The 26,663-nt window shown below is 44.1% G+C and overlaps 1 protein-coding gene across 1 annotated transcript in view; it reads right to left on the bottom strand.

The window, feature by feature from the left end:
* Nucleotides 1-26,663, bottom strand: part of STAB1 (stabilin 1) — a 426,801-nt gene that overhangs the window by 117,097 nt on the left and 283,041 nt on the right. Inside the window, exons 51-54 of the mRNA XM_063426973.1 lie at nt 23,686-23,862; nt 16,276-16,362; nt 12,799-12,945; nt 5,816-5,875 (exon numbers count right to left, since the gene is read on the bottom strand). Coding sequence (XP_063283043.1) covers nt 5,816-5,875; nt 12,799-12,945; nt 16,276-16,362; nt 23,686-23,862 — 471 coding nt within the window. The remainder of the gene's footprint in view (nt 1-5,815; nt 5,876-12,798; nt 12,946-16,275; nt 16,363-23,685; nt 23,863-26,663) is intronic.

Raw genomic sequence — 26,663 nt, 5'->3', positions numbered from 1 at the left:
TGCTTAGACTAAGCTTAATTTACGGGTTATGTCAGCTATTGAGTGCTCTCTATAGCTGAGACTTACGTGCATATACACAGACGCATGGTAACATATGCCTCTAACTTTTTTTGGTTATAAGTTAAATGCTGATCCTAGGGGTATTTTATTAATGTTTCTGAACATGAAAAAAAAAAAAGGGGGCAGAAAAGGATAGGACTAGTTGAGGTGAGAATTAAGAGCATAATATATGGGAGAATAAAGACTGAAAAGGAAATGTGAAAGAGAGGTGTGGAGTGGAGTCTAGTAGAGTACTGACAGTAAGACTGGTGAGGAAAAAAGACTGATTCATAGACTTCTCTCCTCCAATGTACTCTATCTTTTACCTAATTTGAATTTCACACTATCTGCCAATGTAAACCCACTCCTTTAAGAATTGCCATCACTTATCACTACCCTTGGTCATCACAGCCTATTCCTCTCAAACACTTTATATCCTGGCTTCCCCACGTCCTCTCTTCTAGCACTTCTTCTCTCATCCTTGAGACTTTAATATGCCTCACGACTGCTCTCTGTAACCTCCTCCTTCAGCTTCACTTCATACTCAAATTCATACCCATACCTATCTCAAATCTCATATAACTTAGCTCTGCAACTTATCTCTCATCTGAAATAGACAGCATGGTACCTTCTACATTTATAAGTGACCCCAGATACAGAAATGCTCCAGAACTGCTGAGAAAGTCTCATTCCACATCTGATTTCCTCCACAATAAATTCATGCTATTCTCATTGTCACAGAATCCCAATATCACATGGACAAAAAGAGCTATTATCACTATTGAAAGGGGATATGGAGACCCCCTGGATACTTATTCTGCCTCCCAGCCCAAATTGGGAACCTCTGGAGATTGCCTGGTTCCATCCTATGCATTGAGTACCTGAACGGGAGATACCCTGAAATTCTCTGAGAATGTGATCTGGTGAACATTTGATCTCCCCAGACCTCCAATCGAGGATGCTTTTTGGAAAGCATGGGCGCCCGGTGAAGAGCCATCCAGGGACATATAACATGTGGGGTACCGGCACCCCTGGAATCCTGTTTTGTGAGCCCAAAACAAACCAGCCGCATGCCTGGAACCCTAAGTCGGATTGGAAAGTGTCTGCAATCTGGTCAAAATTCAACACACTGGGGGCGGGGCCGGACCGCCATGCTAACCGGTCGCATGAAGGAGAGGCTCCGGAGACACCGGGCCTCTTAAGCCATTTAACGCGGATTCCCGCATATAAAACAAGCCCACGAGATACCCACGGCTGTGGGAGAGGTAGCGGACCCCAAGAGGAAGCACGGAGCTTCGGGGGCTGCGGCCTACTCGAGAGGGGAGCGAGGTGGACGGCCGCTGCCGCGTCACCCTTCCCTACTACCACACGCCGACTGCCTGATTTGCTTGCCGGCCCCGTTCCCCCCCCCCCCTTTGGACCGGGGGGGTCATCCCGGTCCCCACTGGAGAGAGCTGGATCGAATGGAGATCGAGGCGCACGAAACCCGCAAGGCTCCCCTCGCAAGATGGCGGCGGTTCGCGGCCCTGTGCCACCTGCTCCTACACCAGGCAGCCTCTATGAGACGCGGCTGCATCACCTGCCATGCCGGAGGGCTTTAACCAAAATCTAACCGCTGGAAATTACAGATCAATGCTGTCTGGGAGAGAGAGACACTTATTGCCCACAACGGCTGTCCCATGGCGGGGCCGGGAGCAGGAGGCGAGGGATGAACTCAGCGAGTAACGGCCAAGTGGACTCCCATGTACACCCACACACAGAACAAGCGCTGGACTCATCAGACCACCACCGAGCCTGGCAGGGGGAGTTCCACCACACATGGATGAGTACCTGTGACTACCAAATCAGTGAAGCACAAAGACTCTTACAACCCCACAGACTCAACAGGGTGCAACAGCCTCTCGTGTGCCACTTGCCATGCTCTGATATACACCCCAGCCACGTTATGATGCCCAACATTAATATCTAATATTGCAGGAGCCCGCTCAGCTCCAGTGGCTGCTTGCTTGTCTGTTTGTTTAGTTTAGTGAATGCTGTCGAAGTGAGGTGTTCAGACACAACTCTGCTACCCTTGAAAGCCCACATTCACTTACTTCTGCAGAAATAAATGTTTAATGCCGCAAGCTTGTAGACCCAAACGTGAAACTTCAAAGCTCGTTGTCTAAAACTCACAGCACGCTTACTATTTGATATAAACGTCTGAAGTCCCATAGCCTGTTAATCTTATAGTATAGCTTGATTCCTATTGTATATGGATGTCACAGGGTGAGCCAATCTCTTGTTCAATATATATATAAAAATGTGCTTTTTGATCTGCCACAATATGTAAATCGATATGTTATAAATCTGCTTGTTACGGCTGTTGTGGCCCTGCAAGCTTGATGTTATTCTGAGCACAAATAAAATAAAGAATAAAAAAAAAAAAAAAAGCTTTCAGGAAAAAAAATTAAAATAAAAATTCAACACACTATAACTTGGGTGTGTATTCTCCGATAAGAGCTATCCAGGGACATATAACATGTGGGGGTACCAAGAACCATGTTTTTGTCAGACATGGACAAACCAGTCCATTGCCTGGAACACTGAGGTGTGCAGATTAAAGTTTTGTCCTATGCAGAATGGGCCCATGAAATGCAGCAGGGCACAGACAACTGAATGCAGGAGTGTAAGGTAAACAAACTGGCCAATGCAACACAGCTGATCCTTCTGGAACAATTCTTTGATTATGCACCACCAGTGGGTTCATACCACCGGCCCCTGACCTCCGGCACCTGACTGTGGAACAAGCCGCAATCCTCACAGATAAGTAAAGGATGCATTGGCAGACTTGACTGGCCGCGGACCTTCTGGAGACCAGTGGCACCCCCTCCATGACTACCAAAGGCACCCCAGTTGTACCCCAACCAGTGCCCCCTGGGCTCCTGGGGCACGTATCAAGCAAGTGTCCCCAAGCAAGAAACCACCCCTCCTGCAATCACACCATCCCTGGATCCCCAAGAGCAGATGGCCCTACCCCCGCCAACAAGATTGGGTGCTCTATTGCCATGAGGATAGCAGGGGGTAATGTGCACTTGCTACCCACTTCCCAAGTTCACCTAGACTGAATTAAAGGAGCCCATGAGGTACAGGTGGGAATCATGAGCAACCTGCTAGCTGCAGTGCTGTTGGGAAACGACCTGGGCTGGCTCACTTGCTCACATCTTTCTGAGCCAGCGGCCACAGCCTAACCAGTGACCACTCGCCAGCGCCACTTGGATAGGACCCAGATAAGACACAATTTCACATATGTTGTCTGGACAATCCCTACCTAGACATTGCCATCCTCAGCTGACTTTGCCCAAGAATTTCAGGCAGATTTGACACTAGCCTCATACCCGAGTAGGGCAGTGACAGGTTTGAGTGGGAGAAGGGACTTTTGTACCAAGTGACGGAGGGTCACGGGAGTGCCAAGACAACATTTAATAGTACCCCAGAATTTTAGGCGGGAACTATTACAAATAGGGCATGACATACCTGTGTCCAGGCGCCTTGGACACCACCGGACCAGGCATCGTCTGACCCAAGCATTCTTATGGCCAGAGATAATGAGGGACAAATGTAACTTTTGTAGGACATGTGATGTGTGCCAACGGGTGGGGTGCTGTGACACTTTACAACCCATGCCCATAGTAGGGGAGCCCTTTAGCGGTTGACAGTGGGACCATTACCTGACCCTGTAGAACTGGAAAGAAGTAAATCGTAATGGTTGTAGACCTGGATGCCACCCAGTACCCAGAAGCTGTCGCACTGTCCAGTGTTCAGCCAAAGACAATCTATGATGCTCTGCTCAGGATATTTGCCAAAGTAGGATTTATTCAGCAGATTGTATCTGATCAAGAGACCCAGGTCACCAGGTTCAATGGAACACTGAAGTAACTGTGTTGGGCTTTTGTGGCCGCTCACCTTTGCCACACCTCCTGTTTGAACACGGGGAGGTTCCGCAGGAGTCCACCTGGTTCTCTTTGTTTGAGTTGTTATACGGGAGGCGGGTAAGAGGGCCCATAGATCTACTCCAAGAAACACTGGGAAGAAGCTTGGACTAGTGAGGTGGCCCTGATTGTCCCCTATGTATTAGTATTTAGTGATCACTATATATAGGGTGAGGTAGAGGCAAAACATGCCTACAAAATTCAAAATATAAACAAAGAACAAGTTAGACCTTTGCTGCAGATACTCCACACTGAAGTCCCAACAGTGTATATACAACCAAAAAACAAACACGAGTCCACAAAAGTATAGGTTTGCACAACCAGATGCTACCACAATTTATTTAAGGACAAAGTTAAAACAGCAAACGTTTCGAGCACCAGCCCTTTCTCAATGCTAATGCTGCTGCTCGAAAGGTTTGCTGTTTTAACTTTGTCCTCAAATAAATAGTGGTAGCACATGGGTGTGCACACCTATACAGGATGCGCAGGACTCATGTTTGTTTTTTGGTTATTAGTATTTAGTGAATGGCTCAAGATTCTGACTGATATAGACAAGGAGAACCTGCAAGTCACTCAGGGAAGGCAGAAACGGTGCTATGAACGTACTCTTGAAACTACACATTCCATGTAGGGAAAAGGGCGCCAGCCCTCAAATCCACTGAGCAGAGCAAGCTGCAGACTGCCTGGCAGGAACCCTGCAGGGTAGTAGAGCAGCTCTGCAATACTACCTACTTAGTAGGATACTGTTCAGTTGAAAGGATCCACATAACCTTTCATGTGAACATGCTGAAAGCCTCCCATGAAAGGGAGGGAGCCATGTCCACAGTCTGTGCCCCGACCTCTGAGTCCTCAGAAAGCCTCCTGATGCCAAGCCTGTCAGAGAGGGATAGCCAGGGAGAGCCATCACACACAACCAGCTAGGAGATGGGCTAGTGTGCACTAGCTCTTCAGTCTGCCATGCGTCCAATTCCCTTACCTCTTCCCTTACCTTCTCTACCTAGTTCTCTTAGATCCCCAGTCATATTCCCCTCTACTGTTATCATTAGGAAAGTGCAGACTTCACCAGGTGACACCATCAGACATCACCTCAATTAAGTGAATATGCACAAAGCAGGTTACCATTTTAAAATACTAAAAGCTACTACCTATGTCCAAAGCAACCAGTGATATATGTAAAGAGTTGATAGCTAATAAGCTGGTTTTTAACTTCAAGAATGCTCCTGGTACTCCGCAGCCATCTAAGGGAGGAATTTGTCAATATAACTCTACCTACCCTAAGTCAGGATCAAAAGCACTGTCTTACAGAACCAGTTACTATAGAGATATTGTCATCCTTCGTGAAATCATTGCCACAAGCCAATGCCCCAGGGCTGGATGGCTTCTCGAATGCCTACTAAGAACGATACTCTAGGACACTAACTCCACACAACTCCCAGAGATTTTGGCTGCGCTTATAGTTACTCTACCAAAACCGGGGAAACACCTGCCCATTTTAGAGTGGCCTTTTATTGTGGCCAACCTAAGGCACACCTTTGCAATAATCATGCTGTCTAATCAGCATCTTGATATGCCAGAACTGTGAGGTGGATGGATCATCTTGGCAAAGGAGAAGTGCTCACTAACACAAGTTTAGACAGATTTGAGAATATTTGAGAGAAATAGGCCATTTGTGTACATAGAAAAAAGTCTTAGGTCTTTGAGTTCAGCTCATGAAAAATGGGGGCAAAAACAAGTGTTGTGTTTATAATTTTGTTCAGTATATATATGTGTATATGTGTGAATTTAATTGATATGTTAAGTCTACTCACCGCATCTTCATCAGGACAGGGAGGCTCATGTCCACACAACACACAAGGCTGCAAATAATACTGTAAAAAAAATAAAAAAATAAAATCATGTTATATTATATTAAACATATATAATGATAAATAGGATCATGGGCTAGTCTCTTCCATCTTATTTAAGCTGCGTCCTGTGCTTTTCTATTCTCATTTCGTTATTTTGGGTTCATAAATATGATATCAAAATATTTTGTAGCTTTATATTTAGTACAATTGTAAGCATAGACTATTAGGAGTAAACACTATTTTCAATCAATTCCGTTTTGGTGTGTTGTATGTTCAGTCTCTATCAACATGTTCTTTACATAATGGCTTATGTTTTCTTTCCTAATGATGATCAGCAAACCTTTTTATAAAGCATAACAGCTCACTTATTTAACAAGGTATAGTGTTAGTCTGTGGGAATTGTAATCACTTGTTTGACTCTATCTGTGACTCTTCAATAGCTATGAACAATCCTATATATAAAAAAAAAACAAAAAAAAAACAGACAACAATGTAAAGCCCCAACCAAAGTTTTGGCCAAGCATAAGCTTTATGATATTCGGCACATTTTACATTTGTAAGTAAGCGAATACATAATATTCACACGTCCAAAATTCTTATTCCAGAATTGCTGTTTTTTTTTTTATATATTTATGTTTTATTGAAGGTTTTACATTCACATACATTGCAGAGTCATGTTGTAGTTACAGTGTGGGACAAGATTACAGTTGAAACAAGATATCAGATAACATAGTCACATGTACATCCGAAGTCGTCCATATATCGTACAAGGGGATATAGTGATGTGAACATTGCGTTATTATATAAACAAAGTAACACGTATCAACATAATGAACATCTTGAACATCTAGGTCTGAGGTAAAACGGTCCAAGGTCCAGTAGTAGTACTAAGGCCCCGAAGGGTCCGGGTGGTCCCCCTGTCGGTCTGTAAGTGGCCCTGTTATGTATCTCAAGCGAGAGGAAAATGTTTCATTACCTGTGAGTAAAGATGCGGCATAGAGCAGTCCCTCGTTTAGAGTGTTTTGGCTATAATGATGGTTGGGGAGACTATGGGAGATGGCACACTGGGTGCAACTGTCAACTGGGGGTACTACAACTGCCATCATTAGAGCTTGTCAGGGACAGCCATGGAGCCTGGAATTTCTTGGTTTTGGTCGAGGAGTCTAGAGACATACGCTCATATACATAATACTGTTGAAGATTGTCCTTAAGCTTGGTGAGGGATGGACACACCAGGGATTTGCAGTGCATTGCAATCAGATTACGGGTTGCAAGTATAGTAGGGGCCACCATTTGGTGTCAGGAATAGTGGACGTCACTGTCAAATAACAGTAGAAGACAGTAAAGACAGTCATCGAACCCATACACTTCTTATTTCTCCAGTAATGACTGGACTTCCGTCCATAATGGACATATCCAAGTGCAGGTCCACCACACATGGAGCAAGGTCCCCTCCTCCCCCATGCATCTCCAACATTTCGTGGGCACCGCTGGATATATTTTGTTTAGTTTGTGGGGAGTCATTTACCAACGGTAGAGGAGTTTTCTATGCGCCTCAATATGGGTATAACATTTAGTCCACTTTGACAAGTGGTTAAGTGCCCAAAGCCATCTAGCCTCTGTTAATAATCCTCCACTATCCCTCTGCCAGTGGGATCTACAAGGTCCTCCGGGTTGTAATTCTAGTCCCGCTATATAACAGAGGGACAGGGCCTTTAGTTTAGTCGGAGCGGCTAGACACCTCTGCAACACAAGTCGGGGTTTAAGGGCGGAGGGTCGGCCATAGTGGTGGCGCCTGTGTGAACATGCGATATTATAATGCTTTGCACCTGTAGGTAAAGAAAGGTGTCACGCTCAGTGAGGCCCCAAACCTTCTTCAAGTTGTGGAAAGTCCCTCTAGTAAATGGTATATCTGTGTGATACCCAATTTTTTCCAACTGTCTAGGGAACCCACTGGGGATATGGTTTTAATCACCGTTATCGGCGCCTTAGAATGAATCTTATCCCTGTAACCCAGCTTGGTTAGGAAGTCATGCCATACTCTTAAGTCTAGTCGTGTAGTGGGGAGCAAGTTTTGTTCTGGGTTACGAAGGGAATTGGGGGTCCACATATAGTGAGTCATGGATTGGTTCCTAAAGTAAGCCCCCTCCAGATCTACCCATTGTATCTGCCCACTCGGGGCATGCAAAGCAATGCTCGTGGCTAATAAGGAAGCTCGAAGATATAGTCTTATGTTTGGTAGGCCCACCCATAGCAGGAGATTTCTGCAATAGAGCAAGTGATAATCTCGGTCTCTTACCACCCCATATAAATGAACTGCAAACTGACTGTAGGACCTTACACCATGAACTTGGGATTGTAATTGGCAGTATGCGAAAGACATAACAGGCACGGGAGGGTCATTATTTTAAAGGTATTAATTTTACCCATCCAGGAGAGATTTGCAGTTTTCCACCTTTGAGCATCATTTTTGCACAGCTGAATTAAGGGAGTTTATAAAGATATAATCTGCAAAGAGGGCAATTCGGCAAGCCTGTCCTTTTATCTGCACCCCATGGATGTGCCTGTGATTCCATATTTTGTGTGCTAAGGGTTCAAGGGACAGAATGTATAGCAGGGGGGGGGGGGGGGGGGAGAGGGCAGCCCTGCCGGGTCCCATTAGTGATCAGAAATGAGTCGGACAGAAAGCCACTGTAGGAAACTCTAGTGGCTGGGGCAGTGTACAATGCCATAATTTGGGTTCTAACCTGTTCGGGGAAATTAAACTTGGTGAGAACTGATTTCATATGTAGCCAATTCAGTCTGTTGAAGGCCTTCTCCGCATTGAGTGCTAGGAAAAGGCCTCCGACACCCAGCTGCTCTATCTCCACCAGGATGTCCAAGACCTTCCTGGTATTGTCTGAGCCCTGTCGGCCCCTCACAAATCCTGTCTGGTCATTGTGTATTAGATTTGGCAGGAGGGGAGCTAGCCGATTGCTAAGAAGTTTCGCATATATTTTTGCGTCACAATTAAGCAGGGATATTGGTCTAAAGTTTTTACCTGGTTTGGGTAATGTTGAGATATGAGCCAACAACATTTCCTTAGGTAGGGTTCCCTGGGCTGCACTGTGTTGGAAAAGAGCCAGGAGGTGTGGGGAGAGTATTTGACAAAAAGTGCGATAGTACACGTTAGAGAGGCTGTCTGGGCCTGAGGATTTATGGGCTGGGAGTGAGGTTATTATTGCTGACACTTCTTCTATAGTGAAGGGCCTAGTGAGGTATGTTATGTCTTCTGGGAGTAGTGTCGATAGGTGCAAGTCAGAAAGGAAGGCATCTATGGCGTCAGTGGTGGGAACAGCAGTGGACTGGTCATTACTTAGATTATACAAGGATTCGTAGTAGGTAGCAAACTCGTTTGCTATGCCGTTAGGGTCTAGTATACGAACCCCTTGAGAGTTTTCGAGGTAGGCGATCCTGGAAGCGACTGATCTCTTTTTAAGTTGGACTGCCAATTTGGCTCCCGCCCTATTGCCTGAAGCAAAGAAGTTATGTTTAATTTTTTTCAGAATATAGGTTGTCTTAGAGAATTCTAGGTCTCGGAGTTGTGACTGTAGTTGTAACATTCTGGAATGACTAGAGGGGGTTGGTTTATGTTTGTTGGAGTGTGTAAATGTTGTCAGTTCCATGAGCATGGCTGTATATTTTTCTAGGAGCTTTTTCTTAGCGTAACTGGCATGTTTGATAAAACTGCCTCTAATGACCGCCTTGTTCAACAGCCAAATGGTATCAGCTGAGGAGTCAGGTGTTTTGTTTTCCAGGAAGTAATTGCGTAGGTCTTGTTTTACCTGTGCCACAATAGCTGGGCCTGTGAGGAGGCGCTCATTTAAACTACCTTGGCCCCGGTTGTTAAATTGCTCTTTCAGTAACAATGTGATTGGGGCGTGGTCTGACCACTTGATTAAGACAATCTGTGTGTCTTGTACCTGTGGGAAGGAGGTTGCGAGGATCAGGAATCTGTCAATCCCAGAATAGCATCTGTGTGGTGCCGTGTAACAGGAGTAATCCCTCTCTAGTGGATGGGACAGCCTCCATGGGTCAATGAAATTGTGGGACATCAAGCTATGGCGGATGCGGGAGGACTGAACCTCTCTGTGCTTCCATGTGGGGGCCAGTATGTCTCTATGCTGGGAAGAGTCTAAGTCAGCATCCAGTAAAAAATTGGTGGCGCCTCCAATAATCACCTCCCGGAAAGAATGGGCACCAGCCAATGCAAAAACATTATCCATAAATACAAGTTGGTTTTCATTAGGGCTATATACATTAATAAAATTGAAAAGGTTATTGTTGACATAACATTGCAGAATTAAATACCTCTCTTTTTTATCGCTGATTTTCCTGACTAGGGAGAATGTAACATCTTTACTGATTAGAACAGATACCCCTCTTTTTTAGTAGTATAGCAGGAGTGGAAATCAAAAGGAATATATTTGGAAGTAAATTTGGGTCGATGGCCCCACATGAAATGAGTTTCTTGGTAAAAGGCTATATGTGCATTTTGGGATCTTATATAGCCGGCGTGTAACCTGATACAACGTGCTAGCTGTTTTGATGTGGCTAATTTCGCTTTGTTAAGCCCTTATTGTAGATCACTTACAGTGATTATCTCCTCTACTTTCACTCAGGTAATATAACCGTGTACTATAATACTTCCCTCCTAGTGGTAAAACCACCTTGTTATAGCCAGTAACTAACTCTTCCAGCTGCCTTTAATAAATATTAAGCTATAGTCGATCGACAATACTCAGAATTAGCCTGTGTAAACTAGAACAATGTGCAAATGTTTAGGCACTAAGCCTTTCTGTTCAGACCCTGTACTTGCCGTCACTTAAGCTCTCTTTTACAACATGCACTGTGATGAATAACATGTTATTAACCATCTGATAAACAAGGCACACAGCATAAGGTTATTTTGGAGTATTTTTCTTTGCTTTTAATAATTTCCTTAAATTTAAATTGCGAAGTTTATAATTTATTATGCTACATCAGCAAGCTTCACGGCAAACACATTTGCCTTGGATACGCAGATGTGTAACTACCTGTTTTTTAACTTTAAGGCAGATTCGTTGGGCCGATATTCCTATAAGTTTGAATTCTTTCCTAATAACGCCTTACTTCGAGTCAAATTTCACCTTATGTCAATTACCGGAGCTTGCATCAATATGTTTATTACTCGAGTGTTATACTGATATCTATAATGAAGTGCAATTGTCCCACATGCCATGACACTATATACAAATGTTTGACCATGTTAAGCTTGTAGACGCTGTTGTGGAGCTACCAGCCTGTATGTTATTTCCTTATTGCACACCAAAATAAAGAATTAAAAAAAAAAAAAGAAATAGGCATTGAAAGCCATGTTTTAGTGTTTGCAGATGACACAAAACTTTGTAAATTAATGAAATGTGAGCAGGTTATAACATCTCGTGGGATAGCGGAGTTGTGCTGAGTGCTCTCAGGGCGCAGTGAGTGCGGTCCATCAGAAGGTCCGCTGCGGAGGCCTCGGGCAGGAGGTTTTGGAAAACCGAGGTAAGAGAGTCTGGGAGCAGCTCAATTGAGACTGTTTCTGGCAATCCCATTACCCGGATATTGTTCTGGCGTGTCCTGTTATTAAGGTCTTCGTTGGATTCTTCCAGGGTGCGTATTTGCTCTCTCAGTTCTTGGATATCTGTGTTGTGGGTATGTACAGTCTCCACCACCTCCTTCATCTTGGTTTCTGTGGCTTGGGCCTGAGCCGCGAGGTCCGCCATGCTCGATATTTATATTCATAAAATATTTTACCAGGAAAGATACATTGAGATTTCTCTCGTTTTTAAGTAGATAGAATAGGGCTCAGTGGTAAGTATAATAAAAACTTACTAGTAGTCTCCTAAAATTGGAATGTTATAATATTCTTCCAGAGATCTGTTGAAACAAAATACATAAAAACAAAAGGAAAAAATATATAGTGTGATACTGTAGCACTTATAATAAGTGAGTAAGTGAATGAAAAACTCACAAGGAGAGAGCAGTACAAGTCTGCTCTAACTTGTATGCTATACTACAGTCCTGAGCTTGTATGGCTTGGGTCCTAAGCTTAGGACTGTAGTATAGTAGATGACCAGGACGGCAACTGGATACGAAGAAATTATTTATTTCCACACAATAATAAAAGATCACATATCAGTGATGCAGCTCGTTCTCCCTGACTAAGTCCATACCCTCAGCTTTACAGTCTTTCAAAGAGCACTTGCGGTTTTCAAGTTTTTGTCACAGTGGGGAGTTCTTTCAGGAACCTGAGCATAGTACGACGACGTGATGACGTTCTACGTACCAGAACGTGACAACGCGTTTCACCTGGGCGACTTCTTCAGATTACGTCGTATTCCAGTTGTCCTGTTCTATTTAAGTCCGCTTTAGCAAAATGTCCCATTGTATTTAATTTCCAGATCTTACCGCTGTATTCTTTATACAGAATACATTATCTTAATTTATCTGTTACACATGTTTTCAGCACCTTATAGTGCACTGATATTCGCACTGTGTTGCACTTTATATACACATCGTGCAGGATTTTAAATGCATTGTGCACCTTTTTTACCTTGTATTGTTAGTTTTTATGGTGTATTTGGGCTTTTTCACTGTAAAGGTGCAGCTTTCCTTTTTAATACTTACAAATATTACCACGTTATCTAATTATAAGTGCCTCCTTTGCTTGTAATTTTTTTGTACAATACTATATACAAGCTACCGTTTTCTGCATCTAGTACCATACACAAGCAACTTGTAAATTCACAGATTTCAAACAAATCTTCTTACGTACCCAAGTGGAATGAATAAGAGCCAATACATGAAAGACCAAGATTATTCAAATTAATCTAATCAGATCTTTGGAGTGGTATTGCAATACTCCATCTTCAAAAACTTACCGGTGCATCTATTTTTTCAAAGTCATCACAACGGGCTCCAATATCAGGCGGTTCCAGCAAATTATTAATCCCATGAGCTATTCCATTATCAAACTCAATGTTCCTTTGGATTATTCTAGCATTATTCTCATCCACCACAATATCACCCTATGTGAAAACCGGAACATTAACAAAAGGCACTGTATGTATGTCCTACATAAGCAAATCCTTTTAAAAAAGAAAATGTAAAACTCAAATATTATATGGTTATTATTATTCCTTATGGCAATATATGGAAAAAAAAAATCAAACCTGCTGATTCATTAAATGTCTCACATGTAATTTGGTAGGTTCCAGACTTTGATTCTGTCTATGGATATAACCTACGAAACCTGTTTACACTATGGCATACTAAGTTCTGTGCTATCATTCTGTTAGCTTCTCCATACTAAAAATGGATGCACAGTTAATGTCATGTGCTAGGCAAAAGTAGATTAAGTAGAAGAATCCATATGTTAATAGCCACAGACAGCAAATCCATCTCACTTCAACCTGCCCATTATGCGTACATGTCTTCTAATAGAGTGACACTCCTATATATACACTGAACAAAATTATACACGCAACACTTTTTGAGCTGAACTCTAAGATCTAAGACTTTTTTATGTACACAGAAGGCCTATTTCTCTCAAATATTGTTCACAAATCTGTCTAAATCTGTGTTAGTGAGCACTTCTCCTTTGCCGAGATAATCTATCCACCTCACAGGTATGGCATATCAAGATGCTGATTAGACAGCATGATTATTGCAAAGGTGTGCCTTAGGATGACCGCAATAAAAGGCCACTCTAAAATGTGCAGTTTTATCACACAGCACAATGCCACAGATGTTTTGAGGGAGCGTGCAATTGGCATGCTGACTGCAGGAATGTCCACCATAGTTGTTGCCCATGAATTCAATGTTCAAAGGCGTTTCAGAAAATTTGGCAGTATATCCAACCGGCCTCACAACCACAGACCACGTGTAGCCACACCAACATCTTCACCTCCAAGATCGTGTGAGACCAGCCACCCAGACAGCTGCTGCAACAATCAGTTTGCATAACCAAAGAATTTCTGAACAAACTGTCAGAAACTGTCTCAGGAAAGCTCATCTGCATGAGGTACTGTGACGAGATCCTGAAGGCCATTGTTGTGCCATTCTTCCACGACCATCACCTCATGTTTCAACATGAGAATTCACGGCCCCATGTTGCAAGGATCTGTACACAATTCCTGGAAGCTGAAAACACCCCAGTTCTTGAATTGCCACTATTCTCACATGTCACCCATTGAGCATGTTTGGGATGCTCTAGATCCAGTGGCGTACACATGACCCATGGGGCCCCGGTGCGAAAATTGATCTGTGCCCCCCCCTCCCCCACCGCGCTTACTCTGGCGGGCCGGGGCCGCAACACATGGCGGCGGGCACCTGGTCGCAGGGGTTGCAGGGCTGCGACCCCTGCGACCGCGGTATGTACGCCAGTGCATGCAGATGCACACACACTTAAAGGACCACTACAGACACCCAGATCACATCAGCTCAATGAAGTGGTCTGGGTGTCAGGTCGCTCTAGTTTTAACCCTGCAGCTGAAAAAACATAGCAGTTTCAGCCGCTAAAGGCACTTCCGCGATTCTAAGACACTGAACATCCATAGAAAAGCATTGAGTAATGCTTTCCTATGGGCGGTTTGAATGCGTGCACGTCTCTTGCCGCGCATGCGCATTTGGAGCTGAGAGGCGGAGGGATCCCCAGCGCCAAGGGAGTCCAGCGCTGGAGAAAGGCAAGTGCTGAAGACACACACACACTAGCTAACAGACACACACATTTACTGACAGAGACACTCAGCGACAGGCAGACATACACACTCACTTACAAAACATACACTCTCACTGACAAACACACACTCACAAACAGACATCAAACAGACTCACTAACACACACACGCTCAGTAATAGACACACAGTAACACTCACTGACACTCACTAGCAGACACACTCAACAGACACACTCACTGACACTCACTAGCAGACACACACACTCTAACAAACACAAACACAAACACTCACACTCACACGTTTTTTTTTTTTTACATTTAATCCCCCCAGCCTCCTTACTTTTTGGAGTGCTGAGGGGATTCCCTGGAGTCCATTGGTGCTGCTGGGCTCCTCGGCGGCTTGTCACTGGGCGGGCGGGCAGGCTGGCGGGCGCGCGCGCGAGGGAGCACTCTCCCCTGAGTGCTTCCTCTTCAGCTCCCTCGCGCGCCGCATAGGGATGCCGGCGCCGGAAGATGATGTCATCTTTCGGCTCCGGTATAAGTACGCGGCGCGCGAGGGAGCTGAAGAGGAAGCACTCAGGGGAGAGTGCTGCCTCGCACGCCCGCAGGCCGTGGGGTGACAGCAGGACCAGCCTCGGGGGGCCCTGAGGTGGCCGGCTCCTGGGCCCCCCAGGAGAAGAGGCTAGCCACAGTGGGTACATACCGGGTCGCAGGGGCGGCCGGGCCCCCTGGTGGGCCGGCCCGGTTGCAGCCGCGACCGTTATGTACGCTACTGTCTAGATCGGCGTATACAACAGCTTGTTCCAGGTCCTGACAATATCCAGCAACTTCGCACAGCCATTGAAGAGGAGTGGGCCAACATCCCACAAACAACCTGATCAACTCTATGCGAAGGAGATGTGTTGCACTGCGTGAGGCAAATGGTGGTCACACCAGATACTGACTGATTTTAAGACCCCCCCCCCCCCCTCCCCCATACAGTAAAACTGCACATTTTAGAGTGGCCTTTAATTGTGGCCAGCCTAAGGCACACCTTTGCAATAATCATGCGGTCTAATCAGCATCTTGATATGCCACACTTGTGAGGTGGTGGATTATCTCGGCAAAGGAAAAGTGCTCACTAACACAGATTCAGACAGATTTGTGAACAATATTTGAGAGAAATAAGCCTTTTGTGTAGCTAGAAAAAGTCTTAGATCTTTGAGTTCAGCTAATGAAAAATGGTGGCAAAAACAAAAGTGTTGCGTTTATAATTTTGTTCATTGTAGAAAATCAAAATAGAAGATGATATGTACTCACACCTACCACAATTGAAATATGGATGGTAAATCCCAATAAATATAGTAATGCAAAAGGAAAATGAAAGAACCACATGCTCACCAATATAACATTTAATGTCTCTATTCCACCCTTAGGGATATAAAACGGATCTGCGACAAGATCCTTTGGTCCAGAACCTCACAAAGCATTAGTTGGTACAATCGCAAGAAAATAGTGCCTGAGGTTCATTGATTTATTTTGGAAACCTCTGTTAAACAGAAGATATAGTATAGTTTCTTTCAGCCTTCCAAAGAGTTCATTACCTGCTAATACTTTCATATAAACAATGCTCGCTTAGTAAATACATCCATTGAGGATACATATGTGAAGTGATACATTAATAAAAAAATGGATACTCACAATGCTTATTGGGCTGCACGTAAAGGAAATCGTTGATCCATGCATTGTGCGTAACGATTTGGCTTGGGGAAGGTTTGCAGCAATAATCTAAGAAGAAAAGAGGATTTCTATTTTTGCTTTGTGTGTAGAAATATAGCATTTTTCCAAATATACAAAAAAAAGTAAGCTTGCTGTAAATACATTCACTTTAAATAAAGCAGGATATATTACGTACTACTTGTTTTGTTATTGATACCACAGACACAACAAAGTTAAACAAACCTCTGAGTTTACGACATTAGGGCATCTATCTGCTACTGATGGGACAAATATGTTGGTCTCTTCTGGTCTAGTCCCCACCATCTCCAAATGTTTTGGTATTGCAGAATTTACACTTCCAACTCATCAATATCAAATACATCCAGTATGGACTGCAATGGTAGGGTGAGAATGTTTGTCTAACACACCCTCAGGGTTTCCAGACAATATTGATAATGTAGTGCAATTTCTGCATTACTAACATGGCTGGAAAGAAGGCAGATTATCTGACCTTGGCAGAGTCCTACCTACAATGATCTGAGATGTAGTGATTATTCTGTTTGAAGTGCCTCTTTAGAATTGTGAAGGCACAAGTTCAGATAATTCTTGCTATTGTTAGTGGAACATTTATGCCAAAGAAGCATCTGCTGATGCAAAAAGACAAATATGCAAAAAGAGAACCACAAGCCAACCCTGCCAATGTGGTGTTTTGTAAAGACCATGATGAAACCATCAGCCAGATTAAAAGGATTATCACCAGAATTGAGTTTGAATAGTTTGTTCAGCAAAGTCTTACTTTTTGACAAGTTGGCAAAATGTTTTATTTCACCTAATTATCGATATAAATAAAATATTGTTTTAAATGAACATCCTCCTCCAGCCTCAATTTAATATTTTTGGAAAAGCTTTTACAATTATTTGATATAAAAAAAAAAAAAATCTTTTTTTTCTCCTCTCTCTCTTTTTTTAAAGAAGAAGTTTCTGACACAATACATTTTTACTTCCAGATGTTTCCGTGGACTGTGTACGCCTTTGCTGTGGCACTGCCTCTGTCACTCATCTAGCACCAGTGTATTGAACCAGAAATGTTTTGTTTTATAGGTCACATGAAAACGAAGAATTGTTCTCAAATGCCTAGGCTTCCCTCCCTTATGCGAAAATGAAAATAGCTTGGGAGAATGGGTACAATGTGATTTTAAAGAAACACTCCAAGCACCATAATTATTACAACCTGTTGTAGTAGTGATTATGCCAGAAGGTCTCTGGCAGCCTCCAAGAGGACGTAGTCAAACAATTTGAGAATGATTCGACAACTATACTGGCCTCTGCTACTGAGCACCATTTTCTGTAGTTAGAAACTCCATTAGCTCCACTGAGCTGTCCATTGGCAATTTGTTCTTAAATAATCAGAAATAAATTAATAGATTTATACACAAAGATTTTGGTGATACCAAACATGATACAACTGCAAATTGTGCATCCTCTACAAATCTCAACTAGAACTTGGTAAAAGTCCATCTTTGGCGCAGTAATTCAAATAGATCACAAATGTAGCTCAATATTCAAATGAGCATACACAGGCATCACCAGAAACTAGAGATGTTGCGAACATAACATTTTCCGTTTGCGAATGGCGAACGCGAATTTCCGCAAATGTTCGCGAACGGGCGAACCGGGCGAACTGCCATAGACTTCAATAGGCAGGCGAATTTTAAAACCCACAGGGACTCTTTCTGGCCACAATAGTGATGGAAAAGTTGTTTTAAGGGGACTAACACCTGGACTGTGGCATGCCGGAGGGGGATCCATGGCAAAACTCCCATGTAAAATTACAGTCTGGTTTTAATCCATAAAGGGCATAAATCACCTAACATTCCTAAATTGTTTGGAATAACGTACTTTAAAACATCAGGTATGATGTTGTATCGATCAGGTAGTGTAAGGGTTACGCCGCTTCACAGTGACAGACCAAACTCCTCGTTTAACGCACCGCAAAAAGTCCATTTGCACAACCGCAAACTCCCCATTTGCACAAGGTTGGATACCAAGCTAGCCATGTCCCGTTCCTTGTCCTCACTGAAGTCATTGAAGGTCTCTTCCTCCACCCAGCCACGTTCAACACCAAGGGTCCCCGAAAAGTGACAACAAGCCCCCTGGGACACCTGCTGTGTTTGGTCTTCCACCTCCTCAAAGCCACCTTCCTCCTCTGACTCCTCTCTCTGCGTTATTATAAGGTGTGTTAAGTAGTACTATTCCTATCAGTTTAATCCCTGTTACGTCCCCTATCAGGGGACGTTTATATGGCATCGATTTTAGGAACGGGAAGATGGAAAAAGATGGTTGGTCGGTCCTCCTACTTCAAATTTGGGGCAATGCGCGTGCAATCGAATGTGCCACCAGATTGGAGTGGTGTGTTAAGTAGTACTATTCTTATCAGTTTAATCCCTGTTACGTCCCCCTCATCAGGCATTTTTTAGTCGAATGTATCGCCCATTGTCAGTCCCTTCGGGATCCATGCCTCATTCAATCTTAATAAAGGTGAGGTAATCTAGACTTTTTTGACCTAGGCGACTTCTCTTCTCAGTGACAATACCTCCTGCTGCACTGAAGGTCCTTTCTGACAGGACACTTGAAGCGGGGCAGGCCAGAAGTTCTATCGCAAATTGGGATAGCTCAGGCCACAGGTCAAGCCTGCACACCCAGTAGTCAAGTGGTTCATCGCTCCTCAGAGTGTCGATATCTGCAGTTAAGGCGAGGTAGTCTGCTACCTGTCGGTCGAGTCGTTCTCTGAGGGTGGACCCCAAAGGGCTGTGGCGATGTGTAGGACTTAAAAAGCTCTGCATGTCCTCCATCAACAACACGTCTGTAAAGCGTCCTGTCCTTGCCGACGTGGTCGTGGGAGGATTACTTTCACCTCTTCCCCTGTTAGATTCCCGTTGTGCTGTGACATCACCCTTATATGCTGTGTAAAGCATACTTTTTAATTTATTTTGGAACTGCTGCATCCTTTCCGACTTGCGGTAATTTGGTAACATTTCAGCCACTTTCTGCTTATACCGGGGGTCTAGTAGCGTGGACACCCAGTACAGGTCGTTCTTCTTCAGCCTTTTTATACGAGGGTCCCTCAACAGGCACGACAGCATGAAAGACCCCATTTGCACAAGGTTGGATGCCGAGCTACTCATGTCCCGTTCCTCGTCCTCAGTGATCTCACTGAAGGTATGTTCTTCCCCCCAGCCACGTACAACACCACGGGTACCAGATAGGTGACAACGAGCACCCTGGGATGCCTGTTGTGGTTGGTCTTCCTCCTCCTCCTCAAAGCCACATTCCTCCTCTGACTCCTCTTCCTCACAATCCTCTTCCAGCGTTGCCGCAGGTCCAGCAAGCGATGCTGATAAGGCTGTTTCTGGTGGTGATGGTGACCACAACTCTTCCTCTTCCTCTTCACGCTCATCTACGGCCTGATCCAGCACTCTTCGCAGGGCACGCCCCAGGAAGAAAACAAATGTTATGATGTCGCTGATGGTGCCTTCGGTGCGACTGACTAGGTTTGTCACCTCCTCAAAAGGATGCATGAGCCTACAGGCATTGCGCATGAGCGTCCAGTAACGTGGCAAAAAAATTCCCAGCTCCGCAGAGGCTGTCCTAGCAATCCGGTCATACAAATAGTCATTAACGGCTTTTTCTTGTTGGAGTGATACCGGAGAAACTGACGGAAGCCAAGCACAGAGAGATGGACACAGGTTTCTTCAGGAAGGAAGAGATTCTTTATTCGGTTCACCGATCTGGACTCAGAGGGACTAATGTCACCAAAATACAACAAGTTCTGAGCCCCGGACAATAGGGCAAGCTCCTTATATAGGCACATAACTCCTCCCATAATAAGCTCCACCCGCACATTCTCTTAACCAATCAAAACGAACAAGAACTAACTTCCTGCTTGACCGCATGGCTTGTCCAGCACAATGGAGGAGGGGAATACTATATCCGGTATTCTCGCACATGCTCCGTACACTACTGATCGTATCTTTGCCACGTGCAACCAACCGACCGATACGCCAGTATATGCACGTACACATGCCACGTGGTAATCTCGGCCTACTAAATTTATTTTTACCGAGATTCCACCACAGGAGCAGGCGGTCGAACATTAGGAGTGTTGAATTCCAACGTGTCGGGCTGTCGCAAATCAAGCGCCTCACTGGCATGTTGTTTCGCCGCTGGATATCTGAAAAGTGCGCCATGGCCGTGTAGGAACGCCTGAAATGGCCACACACCTTCCTGGCCTGCTTCAGGACGTCCTGTAAGCCTGGGTACTTATGCACAAAGCGTTGTACGATCAGATTACACACATGTGCCATGCACGGCACATGTGTCAACTTGTCCAAATTCAATGCCGCCAACACATTTCTTCCGTTGTCACAAACCACTTTGCCGATCTCCAGTTGGTGCAGAGTCAGCCACTGATCCACCTGTGCGTTCAGGGCGGACAGGAGTGCTGGTCCGGTGTGACTCTCTGCTTTCAGGCAAGTCAACCCCAAGACGGCGTGACACTGCCATATCTGGGATGTGGAATAGTACATGGGGAGCTGGGGGGGTGCCGTTGATGTGGAGCAAGATGCAGCAGCAGAAGAGGACTCAGCTGAGGAGGTTATGGAAGAGGATGGAGTAGAGGAGGTGGCAGCAGGCCTGCCTGCAAGTTGTGGCGGTGTCACCAACTCCTCTGCAGAGCCACACATGCCATGCTTGGCCGTCAGCAGGTTTACCCAATGCGCAGTTTAGGTGATATTATTATTATTATTATTATTATTGCCATTTATATAGCGCCAACAGATTCCGTAGCGCTTTACAATATTTTGAGAGGGGGGGGGTGTAACAATAAATAAGACAATTACAAGAAAACTTACAGGAATAATAGGTTGAAGAGGACCCTGCTCAAATGAGCTTACAGTCTATAGGAGGTGAGGTATTAGAAACATTAGGATAGGAAATATCAAGTAGGAGTGAAGCAGAGCTGGAGGAGAGAGCAAAGCACTATCCCATAGGGACAGGTATGTAAGGGAGAGATTACTCTGGGAGGCCATACGCTTTCCTGAAGAGATGGGATTTAAGGCCCTTCTTAAATGATTGAAGACTAGGGGAGAGTCTGATGGCAGTAGGCAAGTTATTCCATAGGAGAGGAGCCGCCCGTGAGAAGTCCTGCAAGCGTGAGTTGGCCGTACGGGTGCGAGCAGCGGTCAGGAGGTGGTCGCAGGCAGAGAGGAGGGTACGAGGAGGGGCATACCTCTGGATCAGTGAAGAGATATAAGAGGGGCTGGAATTGTTCAGTGCTTTAAATGTATGGGTTAGCACTTTGAATTGACTCCTATAGGATACAGGGAGCCAATGTAAGGACTGGCAGAGGGGCGAGGTGTGAGAGGACCGACTGGATAGGAAAATCAGTCTAGCTGCAGCATTCATTACAGACTGTAGCGGGGCAGTACGGCTTTTGGGGAGACCAATCAGGAGAGGGTTACAGTAATCCATGCGGGAAATTACTAGAGCATGGACAAGCTCCTTGGTAGCATCTTGCGTAAGAAAGGGGCGGATGCGGGCTATGTTTTTGAGTTGGAACCTACAGGACTTGGCAACAAACTGGATGTGAGACTCAAAGGTGAGACCAGAGTCAAGTATGACGCCAAGACAGCGCGCTTGTAGGGATGGACTTATGTGGATATCACTGACTTGAAGGGCGAGTGAGAGAGGAGGATGAGTATTAGGAGGAGGAAAGACAAGGAGTTCAGTTTTAGAGAGGTTAAGTTTGAGAAAGCGTGACGACATCCAGTCAGAGATGGAAGAGAGGCAAGCAGTGACATGTTGCAGGACGGCCGGGGAGAGGTCCGGTGAGGAGAGGTATATCTGAGTGTCATCAGCGTACAGGTGGTAGTTGAATCCAAAAGAGGCAACCTGCCTTGACCATACTTTGCAGACCACGTATCAGTGGTCAGATGGACCCTTGCCCCAACACTGTGTTACTTCCTTTTGCACAATCGAGTACAGGTTGGGGATTGCCTTTTGTGCAAAGAAATCGTGCCCTATAGTGGTTTCTGTATAGATCCTTGCTTTGTGCTCCAAGTGATTCCCTAGTGATTTTCTGTGTTTGACATTGGCTTTGTATTGACCTTGTGATTTCTAGTATCCTGACCCGGCTTTGTCTTGACTTTGTGTTTTTCTGTATCCTTGACCTTAATTGTTGCTGTATTAATACGTTAAGTCCGGCCACTATAAGGCTCGGTAATACGCCTTTTGGATTCACCTATTGTGGGTTTCTTGGGGTACAACCCATGTGACATTTAGTCATTAAATGTTGTATATGTAGAGATAAATGAAGAGGAGTTGGAAACAATTATATAAGCTAGGCACAAATGTACAAACTAGGCACAAAAAGTATTCATTGCTTTCATGTATAAAAAGGGGTTTTAATTCACATGATCCAAATATAATTTTACCTTTTTACAAATCACATCTTCAATATGTAGTGCAATTTTGAACATTAGTTTTAAAGAAGGATTTTGCAAAAAAACGTGCAGAGGCACACTACAAAACTAGTAAGGGGCATGGAAAACATTACTTCTGAGGAATGTCTAGAAAAGCTAGAATTATTTTCTTTAGGGTATATGATCGTACTATACAATAATATACAGGGTCAGTGCAAATCACTATGTGCTAATCTGTTTATTAGCAGGGATAGACAACAAGAGACCACCCACAAAGACCGGAAGAAATGCATTTTTGCTTACAGCAGATGAAAGTTCTTTACAGTAATAATTATCTGCTTGGAGAGGTTGTGTTATCAGATTGTGTATATAAATTTAAAAAGGCTTGGATGCTTTTTTGCATAAAAAAATATTCAAAGATATAATCAATATATATGTAAACAGGTTGTTTATTCAAGGAAAAATTGGATTGCCATTATGGAGTCAAGAATGATTTATTTTTTACTTTTTTGTGTGGCAAAAATGAAACTGGTTACAATTTTTGTTGCCTTCCTTTGGATCAACAGCATAAGAGAATGGGCTTTGCAGTTGAACTTGATAGGCTTTAGTCCTTTTTGGACCTAGACAACTACAACTAGTAACTATAATCTCAGAAACCAAAAGATGCAAATAAAACATTGCTGCATTGCTAAGGTTGAACGCAGAAGTACAAGTGAAGTCTGAAATATGTTGCCTGTCTGTGTTTATTTCTATGTCAAGCTGGGAATTCTAGGAGAATTCTGGAATAGATAATTTCATGGAATTTCTGTGCCTTTCCAAGAGTCCAACTGGAGATATAAAGATGATACGCAATAGTACATTTAGTAAAAAAAAATATATAAATACAAAATATTGAAGTTTCAGAGGACATTACCTTTGTATTTCTAATCATATGAACTCTGAGATAAGCCACAAGCTTGTCCCTGTGGTCCTCATGGTATAACCAATTCTTTCTCTCCTCTGGAAGAGATTCAAAAGCTTCATTCGTTGGCCAAAGCATTGTGAATGGTTTGTGTATTTTGTCGGTGACCAGGGATAACAGTTTGGAATCCTGTTTTATAATTCACATATATTAGAAACAAAAACGACTTTATCATTAAGTTTGCAGGATATAGGTACAGTTCAAAGCCATAGATCAGCATATTTAAAAAAAGTAATAATAATAAAAAATCAAAAGTAATCACCAACACGTCTTAAGAACCAACCTCCTCACCAATGTACCAAACTGGATCCAGTAGGGTACATGTATCAATATAAACAGATGGGAATGCAGCCAAGGATGAAAGAAACATACAATAATGAAATACTGTTAAGCATATATGTAGCTGGCAAGTAAAATCACTGGATGTAAAGGACAAATAAGGCTCAAGGGGGCTTATCCACTAAACCACTTTCTTGGGCTCCAACATCTTCACCAAAGGAGAATTACGTGGGATTTTTATTGTCCAGTAGGGTACAATTCTGTTTTCATGGGACAAAAATACTTAAAAAATTATTTTTTTTAATCAAAACAGCCAACTGAAAAGAGAGCTGTTCTGGAGAATTTCTCAATTTGGGTATTTTGGCTAAAAAATGTAAAAGGTACAATTCACACTTTATTTTCCTTAACTCTCGTGATTAAGGGTAGTTTCAGCTATTCACATAAATTAGTGAGGCTTAAAGGACCACTCTAGTGCCAGGAAAACACTCGTTTTCCTGGCACTATGGTGCCCTGAGGGTGCCCCCACCCTCAGGGTCCCCCTCCCGTCCGGCTCTGGAAAGGGGAAAAGGTTTAACACTTACCTTTTTCCAGCGCTGGGCGGGGAGCTCTCCTCCTCCTCCTCTCCGCCCCGTCGGCTGAATGCGCACGCGCGGCAAGAGCTGCGCGCGCATTCAGCCGGTCGCATAGGAAAGCATTTACAGCCTCTAGCGGCTGTCAATGAGACAGCCACTAGAGGATTAGGGGGAATTAGGGGGATTAGCTCTGAAACTGCTATGTTTATAAAAAAAATCGGTTAACCCTAGCTGGACCTGGCACCCAGACCACTTCATTAAGCTGAAGTGGTCTGGGTGCCTAGAGTGGTCCTTTAAGATCATGATATGCACTACAATGTATAAAAGGAATTAAGTGCCATGGAGAGATTGAATAAAATCCCTCTAAGCTTTTGAGGATCCTTCACCGGGGCAGGTAGGGCAAAACTGCACCAATTTGTTGCAATACAAAATTTTAATAAATTGAAAAAAATATGTTAGGCATTTTAACTTTGTACATTTTCATGTTTGGTCAGTTTGAACAAACATGTGTTTCTGTCCCTTTAATGAGTAATAGAGCCGTTCCCCTTCTCTCCCCCTAATTGTTGGTTCTCTGTTGCTCCTAGTATGAATAAAGTAAGCATATGCAGATTTTTTGTAGTTTAAAAACAAAACAAATTGTGTTGTTTACACTGTAGGATCAGGAATGCATGTTTATGTTCCTGGCCCTATAGTGTTCCTTTAAGACAGGCAACTCTTCCACCATCGGGTGTTTGCCTTAAAATATGATTAGAATTGGGACCACTGCCACCATGCTCTGACACTCCATGATTACCTCCCCTTCATTCTTTGCCTCAATGTGTATTTACTATAGCACATTTTCATTCATAAGGTGCCTACCTTAATATGCTTAGAAGAGGTCCCCCAAGTCCTGCCTGCTCCATGCCCTGCACCATGAGAACTCACAATCGAGTGCCTGCCATCTTAAAACGACACTGTCATGCCGAACCTACCTTTCTTTAATTGCTTCCTCTTCTCTCCCTCTCTCAGGATCTGTTCTCTGTTTCTTCCTATCTTTCCTGTGGTCAAAGCAATTTCCCACAATTCTTACCTTTCCTCCGTGAACTTGCGATGCTTCCTGTCAGTATTCCAGAACATCCTTACAGAACGAGAACAGTTTGTTCATTCATGTTGGGAAGACAATCGGTACTTTTAGGCCGGTTCAAAATTTCATTCAAATGAATGAAATTCCGATCTGTGCTGCAGCTGCATCTTGCAGCCGCTTAGTAGATAGCTCCCTAATTCCCACAGTATCAGGGAGTTATTTACCAAAAGGCTGAAAGACCTAAATTGGTTACTTAGCATTAGTGATTAATCTGCTATATCGTGAGTAGGGGCATGTTTAATAAACAGTGAGCAGCCACAGGTTGTTGTAAAAAAAAAAAAAATAGAAAAATAACTAACAGGGACATTTGTCTTCCTGGCGCCACCCATGAGCGGAGGGTGGTGGCCCTAAATAGGGGGGGGGGGGGGCGCTATTCTCCTCCCCCCGGCCCCACTCATTTAAATGAAACTCCAGTGCCAGGAAAACAATCCGTTTTCCTGGCACTGGAGGGTCCATCTCCCTCCAACCCACCAATCCCCAGTTACTGAAGGGGTGAAAACCCCTTCAGTCACTTACCTGAGGCAGCGGCGATGTCCCTCGCCGCTGTCTCCTCCTCTGCGCCGCTCTTCCTTGTCCTTCCGTCGGCCGGTGGGCGAGACGGATCCCGCCCACTGGCCGAGGAGACCTAATACGCCGCGGATGCGCATTACGTCTCCCCATAGGAAAGCATTGAAAACGAATTTCAATGCTTTCCTATGGGGATTTGAGCGATGCTCTAGCACAGGTTTCCTGTGCTATAGAGCAGGAAGTTCCCTCTAGGAGTTATAGAAAACTGCAATTAATTACACTTGCAGGGTTAGGAGTAGTGGGAGTTGGCACCCAGACCACTACAATGAGCAGAAGTGGTCTGGGTGCCTGGAGTGTCCCTTTAACGGTGGGTGGGGGCTCTAAATGACAATTGGGGGGAACCTAATGTCATCCCCCACGGCCCCCCCATTTTGATTTAGGGCCCCCAC

The sequence above is a fragment of the Pelobates fuscus genome, chromosome 7 (genome assembly GCF_036172605.1).
Source record: "Pelobates fuscus isolate aPelFus1 chromosome 7, aPelFus1.pri, whole genome shotgun sequence".
Taxonomy (NCBI): domain Eukaryota; kingdom Metazoa; phylum Chordata; class Amphibia; order Anura; family Pelobatidae; genus Pelobates; species Pelobates fuscus.
The sequence above is the reverse complement of the archived record's forward strand: the minus strand, read 5'-3'. Positions and strand labels throughout refer to the sequence as shown.